Source organism: Symsagittifera roscoffensis, chromosome 7, assembly GCF_963678635.1.
Source record: "Symsagittifera roscoffensis chromosome 7, txSymRosc1.1, whole genome shotgun sequence".
Taxonomy (NCBI): Eukaryota; Metazoa; Xenacoelomorpha; order Acoela; family Convolutidae; genus Symsagittifera; species Symsagittifera roscoffensis.
Window position 1 is genome coordinate 35,557,641 of NC_087068.1, and position 13,113 is coordinate 35,570,753.

General features: G+C 34.2%; 2 protein-coding genes across 2 annotated transcripts in view; one reads left to right on the top strand and one right to left on the bottom strand.

Moving 5' to 3' along the window:
* Window positions 1-13,113, bottom strand: part of LOC134850943 (C-terminal-binding protein 1-like) — a 226,242-nt gene that overhangs the window by 60,511 nt on the left and 152,618 nt on the right. The window lies entirely within an intron of this gene.
* LOC134852007 (DNA damage-regulated autophagy modulator protein 2-like) lies at window positions 624-1,370 on the top strand. The gene has a single exon (XM_063868282.1). The coding sequence runs from the start codon at window positions 624-626 to the stop codon at window positions 1,368-1,370; it is 747 nt and encodes a 248-aa protein (XP_063724352.1).

The window sequence follows — 13,113 nt, forward strand, 5'->3', positions numbered from 1 at the left end:
TAAAAGCATGTGTGAACAAGTTATGAGTTGAAAAGATTAACATTTGTTCATTGTTCTCGAAGGTAAACAATTAAAACAATAGCTTTTTTGTTAATGTAGTATTTGCAATACTTCAACTTTCTTTCGGCTTCAAAGTCTCAACTTGTTATTTTTTTCGTTTTTTGAAAGCAAATAGTTCTCCGCTGAAAACTAACTGTTTCGTAGCCAAAATTGGTCTGCTATCTCAAAAGTACTCCTATCATAAATACTACTTTATTTTCTTCAAAATCGGAACAAAAATAGAAACAAAAGGTCAACACACTTCTTGGCTAGATCATTCTAGAATACAACAGGAATTGGAAAAAATCAACAGTTTTTCTATCAAATCAAAATTTTAATTCTGATTGAAAAAATGGGTTTCTTAAAATCCTTGTTTAACATCCGAAAACATGTTGACAATAATGCACACCCAATAAAAAATTTTGATCAATAATAACTATTATTGAGTCAGTTACAAACTTTGATGCGTATAGATTTCATACCGAGAGGTTTTAAATTCTTTCACTAGCTGGTTTGATATTGCTATCTTGTCAACCAAAAATCAAAACAAGCAGCACTCGATATCTTTCTTAGTTTAGCTCAAAATGACATTTTGTTTATTCTCCGGACTGGCTTGGTTCCCAGTACTGACTGCAGCTTTTGGAGCTCTTTCTATGGTTGTACCATTCTCCATAGGGTACAAATATGACCAGTTGTCATCCAAATTACCCTTCGTCAGCGACGCCGGCTCAGTAGCACCCGCCAGCACTTTTTTCACTTTTTTCGTCGTCTCCTTCGCTTTCTGCTGCATGATGACCGCCTTCATTCGCTTCTCCCACATACGAGGCATCCTAGGACACGACAAGATAGGGATCCAGAGGGCAAACGTCTTGGCGCTGCTCCTCGCGATAATCGTAACCATTGGATTAAATTTGGTCGCAAGTTTCCCAGAGAGCGTCAACTTCACTGTTCACATAATTGGCTTCTGCATGTCCATTGGACTCGCACCCTTTTACTGCTTCCTGCAACTCTATTTGAGCCAGAAGCTCGCATCAGAAGGACACTTCCCGAAGAACAAAGTGCTCTTCGTCTTCCGCTTGTTCCTCATGATTGTGAGTGGCGTTGGGTTTCTTGTCACCTCGATGCTGTTCCTCTTTGAAGGCTACACTTATCTCTACGAACCAGAAGAAGACGAAGAGACACTCTATTACACGTGCAGTGGGGCCGAGTGGGCAGCTACTGCTGCCTTCATCCTCTTCTTGTTGACTCTGGCCAAGGAGTTCTCGGCCATAAATGTGACCATTTTCGTAGAGGTCCTCAACGGACATGTTAACCGCGACGAAACTGTTTAATGACTTTACCTTTACCCAGTATTTACGGAATGGTGGTGGTGATGGTGGGGGATGGGGTCGGCTGTAGGTCTTTCAACAAATTGTCTCAAACGTATACACAGAAGTTTTTGTCAAAGTGGAGCCTATGGCGTTTCAGCAGATCTCAGAAAACCCATATGGTCGATAAAAAATATGGACAAAATTTGGAAATTTGGAAACACTAAAGAGATCAATCAACCCACCCCTTCACGGCAAACATACATAAGTATCTGTTTCTAACTCTGCTGAAACTTGCACAAAAGTCCATTTAGTATCATTCCGTAGTACCATTCCGAAGGTTAAATAGCTTGCAAACTTATCAAAATTTAAAGTTTTATATCAATAGTTCTATATTTTGTGCAATGCTACTACATTTTTGATGAATTTGGAAACCATTTGAGAATCAATTGGTAATTTGTTTGGGCTCAGTTTAAACAGAATACAGTTTAATTGAAAAACACCGAACGACATATTGAGACGATGTTTATAAGCCCGAACTAATTACCAACTGATTCCCAACTGGTGTATCCTATTTGAACTTAGAGCGATGACTTCATGTTATAATGAGAATGAGGGCTATCTTTCTAATTTCCATTGTCATTCAATTCACTGTGCAAACTGAAACTGTGTCAATTCGCTGTGCAAAAAAAAGTTTAAAAAGGAGAAAATTTTATTTTGATATCCCCGGGTGTAGGCTGTTAAATTTTAAACATTTCGAGCCTCTTTTGGCGCGCTCTCTCGCCTCGCATATTTATTGTAAACTAACGCCAAGCCGCTTTCAGAAAATATAAAAAGTGTGTGAGCTAAAAAAGAATGTCGTAAATTAGTACCCAAGGGATGATTTTTTGAAAATTTTTGACTACCGGAATTGACAGGGTACAGGAGGTTTTGAACAAAAATCTGTTGCATGGACGCAGTATAAAATCTAAATTTTGATTTAAAAAAGCTATAATAACGGCTAGCGTGAACAGGAGTTTTAGATGACTAGATGGTGTGGTTTTTTGAAAAGTTTTTTCTTAGGTCAACTCTTTTGAGTTTTTTTTTGGTTTTGACGACATCTTATAATGATCTGATCACATTTTGCTGTTTCGTATTTTGCCGTAATTGCTGTTAGAAAAGAATGGCAATCAGGTTTCAGTCGCATCGCCCCTTATCCTCCGTAAAATGTGATCGGTTTCTCAAATTTTTTTTTATTATTTGAATCGCATGCGCTATCTATCATACGGTCTGACCGACACCAACACAATATTGGAGGACTCGATTTTTAAAAAGTGTTTGCGGCGCTTTCTCGTGTAAGACTCGGATTCGGGCTAAAAACGTGCTTCAACATATGCAAATTATCGGCCATTCAAACAAATAAACAGAACACAGAACAACATTTAATAAAAAAAACGTCTGATATAATAAGATAGTAGTTCCGGTTAACATGAATTCAAAACGTTTCCAACAATCTCAAAACAGTAAACATTTTTGATGGCAAATTGACCTTAATCTCAGTAACTTTTAAACCTCTTATCCGTTTATAAATTATAATTTTAGCTAATTTTCATGCCATATGACTTTCATTATTTTAAAAGCGAACATCCTCAGCCCCGAATGAGCGAAAACTGGTGCGAGCTTTACGGCCAGCCGAGTAAGCTACATGGAACGATTGGGCCATGGCTACGGCGGATCGGGCGATTTTATCTTTTCCATAATTGAAGATTTTATCACGAGCCAAAATAACGTCACTATCGGAGTGCCACTTACTGCGTTTATTCAGAGCTGCTACTAAATCCCAAAGCCAACAACTCAAAATTAAATTGACGTAGCTTTGCGCTCGTATACATTGCTTTCGATGGTCTGATTGCATTTGATAAAAAAGAAAAGGGAAGCTAGGAACATTTAGGCTTAACAAAAATTGTTTGCAGCCAACACCTCAAAACCATCTTGACTTACACTTATTGAAATTTCCAGGGCGAGATATCAGTGAATGTTTTACGAGACATAAATTTATTTCATTAACTTCAGTAGTGAGTTTCCTATTTTCTATTATTGTGTAGGATACTCTCTTACAACGCCGAACGATTCGTTTTCATGAACCACTGTAATGCAAGGCTGCCGGAGGATTGAACTTTCATTTAATACCTTTTTCGCCAGCTCTGCGGGTGCTTGTGCGTTCCGTGACTGAATACACATCAAGATTTCTTTCTCTTTTTGCCGTTATCGGACCAAATGACCGATGGAGTACACCGACAAGCAACGAATCTTTCGATTCCCATTACACTTGAACTCGTGTCCACGGATGAGACGAAAAAGACTGAGATTTAGTATTGGGCCAAAAAGTTTCACGAATGTAACCAGCCGAAAATAGAGTGTGATGAAGAGACCGTGTTTTAGGCAACAAATTACTTAACCAGTTAAGGTTTGAGTTCAAATAAAAAATAAGTCAGATAGCCAAATATTTTTTTTGAAAACCCAAATCCTGATTCATCAAATTAGGTTTAAAATTAAGCTTTGATTGTTTTCAAAATCATCCCTATTTTCCGAACTGTTTTAACAACTGAGTGAACTGTAATTAAAATGATTTTCTGAACTGTTTTAGGAATTGGCTTAGATATAATTAATAGGCAAAACGGTGTCGAGAAATAAAAAAAAAAGAGGTTTCGAATTATTGAATTATAACTAACAAAAATTATAACAATTGAATTAGACAAAACAGTTGAATGAAAAAGAGGACAAAACAGTTTTAAGAAAATTAAAGTAATATAATGTTACCGAGTATCTTTCTCGCCTAGAAAAAAACTCATAGAGCTCAGAATCAAAGCAAGACCTGAGATCCTGAACGATCGACACCATTTCGAGCTCTAAGAAAAAACGGAGTTTAGACTGTGATAAATAAAAGTACCGTTATAGACTGCAAAAAACTTAGTTGCAATACGAACAAACAATGAACTAAAATAAAAACCAGTTCAATTTTTTGTTTTATACATCAGTGAAATGCAACTTTAACAAACCCATTTTTTGTTTCAAATGGCGCAATCACAATCATATATACCTTTACCTAATCATTCCAAATTTTGTAGACAATCAAAAACTAGCCAGAAAAATAAAACCAAAACATATACTTATTGATTGTAAAATAACACCAGTATATACCTATTGATTGTAAATCGTTAGTCCGATGGTTGTGAACTGTTTTTCATGAAGTGCTTGGTTAAGTGATGTAGTCGAGTTTGAGATAATTCATTGTCTTCCTGATTATTATATAATGGAAGTGATAATGGGTTATTGAAATGGTAATATGATGTCCATGAAAGTGTGGGAAACAGGGTATCTTCGTCAACGTAAAATATTTGATCGTTGTTAGTGGTTTGGGAGTAAGGGTATTGTGGAAAGTATGGTCAGCGCATTTGTAGAAATGCTGGAGTGTTTTTATGGAGTGCGTGAACGGAAAACATTCTAGGAGGTCGAGGGTTGGTAAGCATTGGGGTATTGGGATGTTTTCGTTTAAATGCCCGGTGGGCTCGGGTTTCTTAAATTGTGGATGCTGTGTTCATCTGGAGTTGGGTGTGGAGTGAACGGAAAGGGGTTGCAAAAGGGGTTGAAAAAGTGGACGGACTGGGCTCGCAGTTTTGGAATTCAGCTGTAGTTTCTATATCGAATTTGTTAAATTGTGAGATGGTATGAAAAACTGTGTGTGTGGAAATATTGTCAGAATCCATGCGTGGCGAATTATTAGTGTATGATGGCATGGGGGAGGGAGTAAGATCAGAGATCGATACGTTAGGAGAGTGGCGTTTGAGATTGGATGGTTGAGGGATCCAATCTGGCGGCTCATCGTGCGCTAAAAGATGAGTGTTCTGAGAACGGAATTTAGTGGTATGAGGCTGTTCTATGATTTGTTTGTACGTGTCTTCTGTATTTGGTTGACGGATTTTTATATGAGTAACTGGACTTTGTGGGTAGCTATGACTTGTAGAGATGTGCTCTGTTACTGTTGTATTTCTAAAGATGGTACTAAAGATAACGGATGATTGTTCTGAAGGTTGTCTAATTGTGGTGCTTTAGGTGTTGTATTTTTGTTGTCTTGTGAAGTATCATATGCATTTGGCGTGGTTGATAGTTTTTCGATGTTTTCATTTATTTGAGCGTCAAGAAGAATTTCGTTATTTGAGGTCAAAAATTTTTCAAAAACTCTGCGAATAACATGCGCGCTACAATTGCTTGTTTGCTTACTTATGTGTGTGTTGCGCATGTGTTATAGATTTCTGTCAATAATGAGAAGAGCAATCCAAAAAATTAAATATTGCGTATAAAATAGTCAATCTTTCTAAAACGTAGTAGGGCCATCCTAGAAAGACGAGAAGTTCGTTTTTTAATTTTACAAAACTGAAAATATTAATAGGTGAACTATCTTGTGGAGGGTATTTTCCACCATTTAAATGGATATAATCTTTTATATCTTTAAAATATCCATTGTAATCCTGTGGAGAGATGTCTGAAATCCTGCGGCTTCTGCAAGTTTTCTTAAAATTTGGTCAATGGATTGTCTTTGTAGTTTATCCATTTTTGTGAGGAGTTCTTGAAACTGTTGTGTTTGAATATGATGTTGTATGTCGGATCTGGAGTATATATTTTTTGATTGTAAATCTATATTTGGGTTTCTCGCAATAACTTTGCTATTTTTTGGTGAAAACTTCCTTAATGGTGGCATAAGTGTAGGGTATGGTGTGAGAAGATAGTATTTAGCTGAGAAGACATCTGAATTTAGCTGTACAACATTATGGCTGTTTTCAGATCCACATGGGACGGCTGTATCCCAAAATATGTTCGTCTAGACAGTGTGGCTACAAAATGTACTTCATTTTTGTAGAATATAGGGATTATTTTTTAACATATTTTATCTTCAAAAACATATAATGATGATACTTTTTTCGTACATGTGTAAAACCATAATATATTTCCTTTGTAGTTTATAAAATTCGATCTGTTGCTTGATAGCAAATATCTTGCGTAAGATTTTTTTATTACCGCAAGTGCAAGTGATTGTACATTTGTAAAAGTTCAAGTTCACATAAGTGATGAAGCATTTCTAGTTCTGATAGTGACCTTTCTTGAAAAATTCGGCTTACTGTATAGTCCAATTTCATGTCTACATGAAAGTCATAGTAAATTGTACCAAAATAGGTATTGTTCATGAGTGATAGCTCTTGTAAACGTGTACTGCCTTTGTCTTGTAGGTAAAGTTTTCCACCAGTATTTCCTGTGTTTTTTAGAAATGTTTCTGGGATATATGATTTTTCCTCGTTTTTATTGTGATAAATTGGATATGGGTTACTTAGTATTTTTCCTGTTTTTATGTCGAAACTTTTTCGTATTCAACAAGAATGTCTGAGTACTGTGTTCTATGAAGTGGAGTTTTCAATTTGCAAGCGAGGTCTATTTCGGAGTAGATTTGAAAACGTGTCAATTTATTTTCTATTCCATCGATATTGTTATAACGCTTTCTGTTTTGTCGGATTTTATCAGGGTTTACTTTATCATAAAAGATTGTTTCAATAAATTATTTTTGATGAAATTTTATCATTCTTGCGTGTATTTTTGCAACTTTTAAATGTGGAACAAGGGTCTTCGGGGAACCAAACAATAGTTGCTTGTATTCGTGTTGTTGGATCGCAATAACCTTGGTCATTTTTGCGAGGTAAGTCTATTCCCTAATAAATTATGATGTCGTCTTTTAAAACTCGTATTAGTTGTTTTTTTCTAATTCGATTTTTCAACCAAAATACATTTTTCTCGATATCTTTTGTTTTTGTGTCTGCTTTACAATTAGAAGGTGTGTTTATTCCAATGTGTGATATCCAATTTTTAACATGGAGATCATAAAATAAACGTTCATGGGACGGGTATTCTTCGTCTAATTTTGATGACATTGGTATCTTTCAAGTTCTGCTTGGTGTGCAGAGTCTGGAAAAACTTGAAAATTCACCAAGAGTTACTCGGTTTATGGTGTATTTATGTAGTGTTTTTTGATCATTTTCTTCACAATCACAGTGTGTGACTAAAAAAAATCTTGTGGCCCTGTTTGAGGGGTAGAATTTTTATGGGATGTTGGTTTATGAAAAAATAAGGGGAGAGAGGGTTTGCAGAAAAAGTTCATTAAAAGATACATGTGTAGGATAGTCCCGAATATGGGTTATAGAATGCGATCTATGCAAGTGTCTTTTTTGTATATCTATCGTATTTATAGATAAATTCTGTTGTGATAAATGGGGGAGGTCTTGAATGAGCTGTTTTATCTGGTGGAGCTAGCGGGAGAAGGTGATGTACTAAATCATTTAATTTTACTGTTATTTCAAGTTTAAGTGTTAAATTGTCTTGTGTAAGGTTTTGTGTGTTGTAATCCTGTATGTTTTTGTGAATATCGTGTCTGTATTATAATCTGTTGAGTGCCCAATTGTGTAGTCTGTTGCTATCAAAATGTTGACCAAATAAAGGAGGGGATGCTACGAATGTATTCCAATCTAATCGTAGGGGTATATTATTGGTTAAAATTTCTCTATATCTATCGTCTAAATTTGTAGGGAAATTCAGAAGAAATGTTGTCGTTGGGTTTTGACTTTTTGTTGAAGGGGTTGACGGTAGTGATTCAATTTCTGGTAATGACAAAGATGTTTCCAATGAGATATCTATAGGGTCGTTTACCAAGGTTTGGTTCACCTTGAGTGAAAGCTTGTGTCATCCAATGTGGGAGACGTTGTGTTAAAGTTGGGGGGTTAAAGGAATTTTCACGAACTCACTCGGATGTGGGGGTTGATTCTAAGTAATCCGATGTTATGTTCGGAGTGTTTTGTTGTGAAATTGATTGTAATGGTGGAGGGGTAATTTGAATTGTATTACTGGAAAGGTCCAAAGGATTTGTGGATGATGATGAGGGTATATTAAAATGAACTCTGGGAGTTGTAAAATTTCTATTACGTCTTGGATGTATGATTTTTCTATGTATTGTAGATGTTTAATTTAACTTTTTACTAGGGTATCTTGTTCTGTTAAGGTCTTGGTGGAGAGAGGTTTTATATTGTATGTTGGTTTGTATTGTGGGTCGCTTAGATGTGCGTGGCGAACTACGGGTGTTAAAGGTTCTGATAACAATGCTTTTTTTTTCTTCAAATGTAAATGGATTTTCTTGAAATGGAATACGAATTGATGATTGGGGGTGATTTGTTTGACTAGACGTTGGTGTTTTTGGAGATTCCTGGGATGTCGTCGTCGGCGGGGACTGTTGTGTTGGTTGTTGATAAGCAACTTTGAAAAGATATTCAGTTTTTACTTTTGAAGAAATTTTATGTTGTTTATAATATCTTCAAAGAAAATGATTAAAAGTATTGTTGCTAGTGCAAAAGTTATCATTGCTTTTTACACATTTGCGAATTGTTAAAATTTGGGAGACTAAAAATGTGAAAAATAGCATTAAAAGAAGAAAAACGTCTTTTTTGTTAATTAAATGTCTTAACAATTAGATAGTTGTTTAAATATAACCTGAGGAGGTGGTCAGGAATTTTTACGAAGTTGAGATAGGCTTTTTGTAGTGAGTGAAAAATTACAAAAAAATTGCAAAAAAAATTATGAAGAAAAAGAGAATTATTTCAAAGGTATAAAAAATATACTGACTTGAATGAAAATTGCTGAAGTAAAAATTGTTTTGAGAATACTCTTTTTTGGAGTTGAACTGATCGAGAAAAAAAAGCATTTGAAAATGGACTTATTCTTGCCAGATAATTTTTTTTGGGGCCAATTTTGAGTAAGTTAGGATTGTTTTTTGATTTTTGTCAATTGGGTTGGTTATAGGCAATTTTTGGTGGTGGGTAATCTGAGGGTCTAAGATTGAGCTTCCTTGTTTTTTGTATTTTGGGATGATCGGGGGTATTCAAAAGTTTTTCTTAGTTTAGGCTAAATTATCATGTCTTGTTTTTAATTTAAGCTAATTTAATATTTTTCCTTGAGGGGAGTTTGGAGAGTAAATTGGGACAATATTATTAATCACTGTCCTTGTTGATAGGGGAGTGATGTAATATTCAAATTTTGTTAATTTCGGTTATCAAATATGAGCTTGTCGCTTATTTTTGACCTGGAGGTCTTCAAGTCATAGTTCATATATTTTGAAATCAGCAAAGTGTCGACAAAAGAAGTGGTGTCAGAATGGGGTGATGTTTAGATAGTTTCTGATTGGCTAAACTTAAGCTAGTTGTTCAAGACTGTCAGCATGAGTTTTAGAAAAGCGAAGAAAGATTTATTACATTTGTGAAAATTCAAAATGATTAATTAATTAGGAACGGGTTTTTAAAATTCAACTTTTAAAAATTTTTTAGATTGTGGAATAAAAGTCTTATAACTTTTTCGTGGTTGAATTTTAATTCGCGATGATTGTCGCTGTTGGGATTGATTTCTTGTGATAAATTTTTTTCTTCTAATTTTCAATTTTTTCTTTGTTTTTGAGGTATTTGTTTATTATTTATTTCTTGAGGTTTTCAGTTTGTATATTACATCAGTGTTTTTGTCAATAATTTGATATGGTCCTTTTCGGATTGGTTGTAACATTTGGATATTTCTTTTAGGTTACAAAATTTGGTATTAAGACATACGTTCCGATTTTTAGGTCTGTAGCTGGCGTGAATCGTGAATTAATTTCTGATTGAACATTCTGTCCTTGTAATAGTTTTTTCTATTTTTTTGATAAATTTCTTTGTTTTTATCTCTTTTTAGAAGCCATTCAGTATGGGTGCTAGAGGCCAATTTAAAGTTTTGTGGGTGATGAAAATGATCTTCATCGTGCGTGTGTAATGGTAAATTATAACAATTTGATTCTTCAGTGGGTTGGCAATGGCCTTTTGTGTTTTTGAGGATTTTGCTGTGAATCTTATTGGTTTCTGTGGTTTCTGGTTTCTTGGTTGTAGTTTTTGGATATTTCTTTTAGGTTAAAAACTTTGGTATTAAGACATACGTTCCAATTTTTAGGCTTCTAGCTGGTGTGAATCGTGAATTAATTTGTGATTGAACATTCTGTCTTTGTAATAGTTTTTTGCTATTTTTTTCGACAAACTTCAATGTTTTTATCTCTTTTTAGAAGCCATTCAGTATGGGTGCCGGAAGCTAATTTCAAGATTTGTGGATGATGAAAAGGATCTTCATCGTGCGTGTGTAATGGTAAGTTATAACAAATTGATTCTTTAGTAGGCTGGCAAAAGCCTTTTGTGTTTTTAGGGAATTTGCTGTGAATCTTATTGTTTTCCGTGGTTTCTGATAGAAAACCATTTCATAAGGATATATTTTTAGAATTACTGTTATCTGTGAACTATAAGCTAAGGGGAATAATTTCAAATCTGTTGACCATTCAGTGTATTTCGTATCATTTCCATTTATGATACATCTGAGGTACTCCTGTAGTGAACGGTTCATTCCTTCAAGTAAACGATTAGTCCATGGGGCATTAGACGTTCGTGGTTTTTGTTTAATGTTGTATAGATGGCATAATGGGATGTTTTCATTATTTTTGAATATAGTGCCATTATCGGTGACATTGATTTCTGGTAATCCAAATTTTGCTTTCCAGTGTTCGTAAAGTTTTGTATATGCAGAATAGGCATTCCATTGAGGTACTGGGTTGAGTGCTACATAGTATGTAAATGCATCAACTATAACCATTTTATATGAGTTTCCTTCTGAAGAGGGTGATATTGGTCCTTTTGTAACAAATGAGATTCTGTGGTTAAAATACATACTTTGTCATTTAAAATTTTGTTTTTCTGCTATCTGTTTCTGATGTGGGTATGGTTTTTTAACTGGCATGTTATGCAGTCGTTACATAATTGTTGGATAAAATTTGAGCATGTATTTTCTGATCCTGCATGTCTTTTTGTTTTGTTTTTAAGGAATGTGAAATGTGAAATGCTAGGAGTATCATACTTAGTGGTAAACAGGGTACGTTTAATTCAGATGTTTGGTATTCTAAAATTTTGATATTCTCATTTATAGATGTTTTTTTAAATTTTCTGAAGTATCTAAGAAGTGTTTTGTTTCGTAAGAAGTGTTTTGTAAGAAGTGTTTTGGTATACCGTCTGCTCGCCACGCTATCTTATTTTCGGCCGGATAGATTCGTTCAACTTCTTATTCTAATACCACTCTTAATTTTTTTCTTATATCTCCTAGTCTCAATAGATCTAGTGTATACTGGTTTATTATGCGTGTTAGTTCTTTACGCGAGTATAAAATCTTCAAAGAAAATGATTAAAAGATTATTTTTTTTGGGGCCAATTTTGAGTAAGTAAGGATTGTTTATTGATTTTTGTCAATTGGGTTTGTTATAGGCAATTTTTGGTGGTGGGCAATCTGAGGGTCTAAAATTGAGCTTCCTGGTTTTTTTTATTTTGAGATGATTGGGGGTATTCAAAAGTTATTCTTAGTTTAGGCTAAATTATCATGTCTTGTTTTTAATTTAAGCTAATTTAATATTTTTCCTTGAGGGGAGTTTCGAGAGTAAATTGGGACAATTTTGTTAATCATTGTACTAGTTGATAGGGGAGTGATGTAATATTCAAATTTTGTTAATTTCGGTTATCAAATATGAGCTTGTTGCTTTTTTTTGACCTGGAGGTCTTCAAGTCATAGTTGATATATTTTGAAGTCAGCAAAGTGTCGACTAAAGAAGTGGTGTCAGAATGGGGTGATGTTTAGATAGTTTCTGATTGGCTAAACTTGAGCTAGTTGTTCAAGACTGTCAGCATGAGTTTTAGAAATGAGAAGAAAGATTTATTACTTTTGTGAAAATTCAAATTGATTAATTAATTAGGAAGGGGTTTTTAAAATTCAACTTTTAAAAATTTTTTAGATTGTGGAAAGAAAGTCTTATAACTTTTTCGTGGTCGACTTTTAATTCGCGATGATTGTCGCTGTTGAGATTGATTTCTTGTGATAAACTTTTTTCTTCTAATTTTCAATTTTTTCTTTGTTTTTGAGGTATTTGTTTATTATTTATTTCTTGAGGTTTTTAGTTTATATATTACATCAGTGTTTCTGTCAATAATTTAATATGGTCCTTTTTGGATTGGTTGTAATTTTTGAATATTTCTTTTAGGTTACAAAATTTGGTATTAAGACATACACTCCGATTTTTAGGTCTGTAGCTGGCGTGAATCGTGAATTAATTTGTGATTGAATATTCTGTCCTTGTAATAGTTTTTGCTATTTTTTTTGATAAATTTCTTTGTTTTTATCTCTTTGTAGAAGCCATTCAGTATGGGTGCTGAAGGCTAATTTTATGATTTGTGGGTGATGAAAATGATCTTCATCGTGCGTGTGTAATAGTAAATTATAACAAATTGATTCTTCAGTAGGTTGGCAATAGCCTTTTGTGTTTTTGAAGAATTTTCTGTGAATCTTATTGGTTTCTGTGGTTTCTGGTTTCTTGGTTGTAGTTTTTAGATATTTCTTTTAGGTTAAAAAATTTGGTACTAAGACATGCGTTCCGATTTTTAGGTTTCTAGCTGGTGTGAATTGTGAATTAAATTGTGATTGAACATTCTGTCTTTGTAATAGTTTTTTGCTATTTTTTTTTTGACAAGTTTCAATGTTTTTTATTTCTTTTTAGAAGCCATTCAGTATGGGTGCCGGAAGCTATTTTCAAGATTTGTGGGTGATGAAAATGATCTTCATCCTGCGTGTGTAATGGTAAATTATAACAAATTGA

What these genes read in the sequence shown, in the direction of transcription:
- LOC134852007 (XM_063868282.1), top strand. Translation starts at nt 624, where the DNA reads ATGACATTTTGTTTATTCTCCGGACTGGCTTGGTTCCCAGTACTGACT.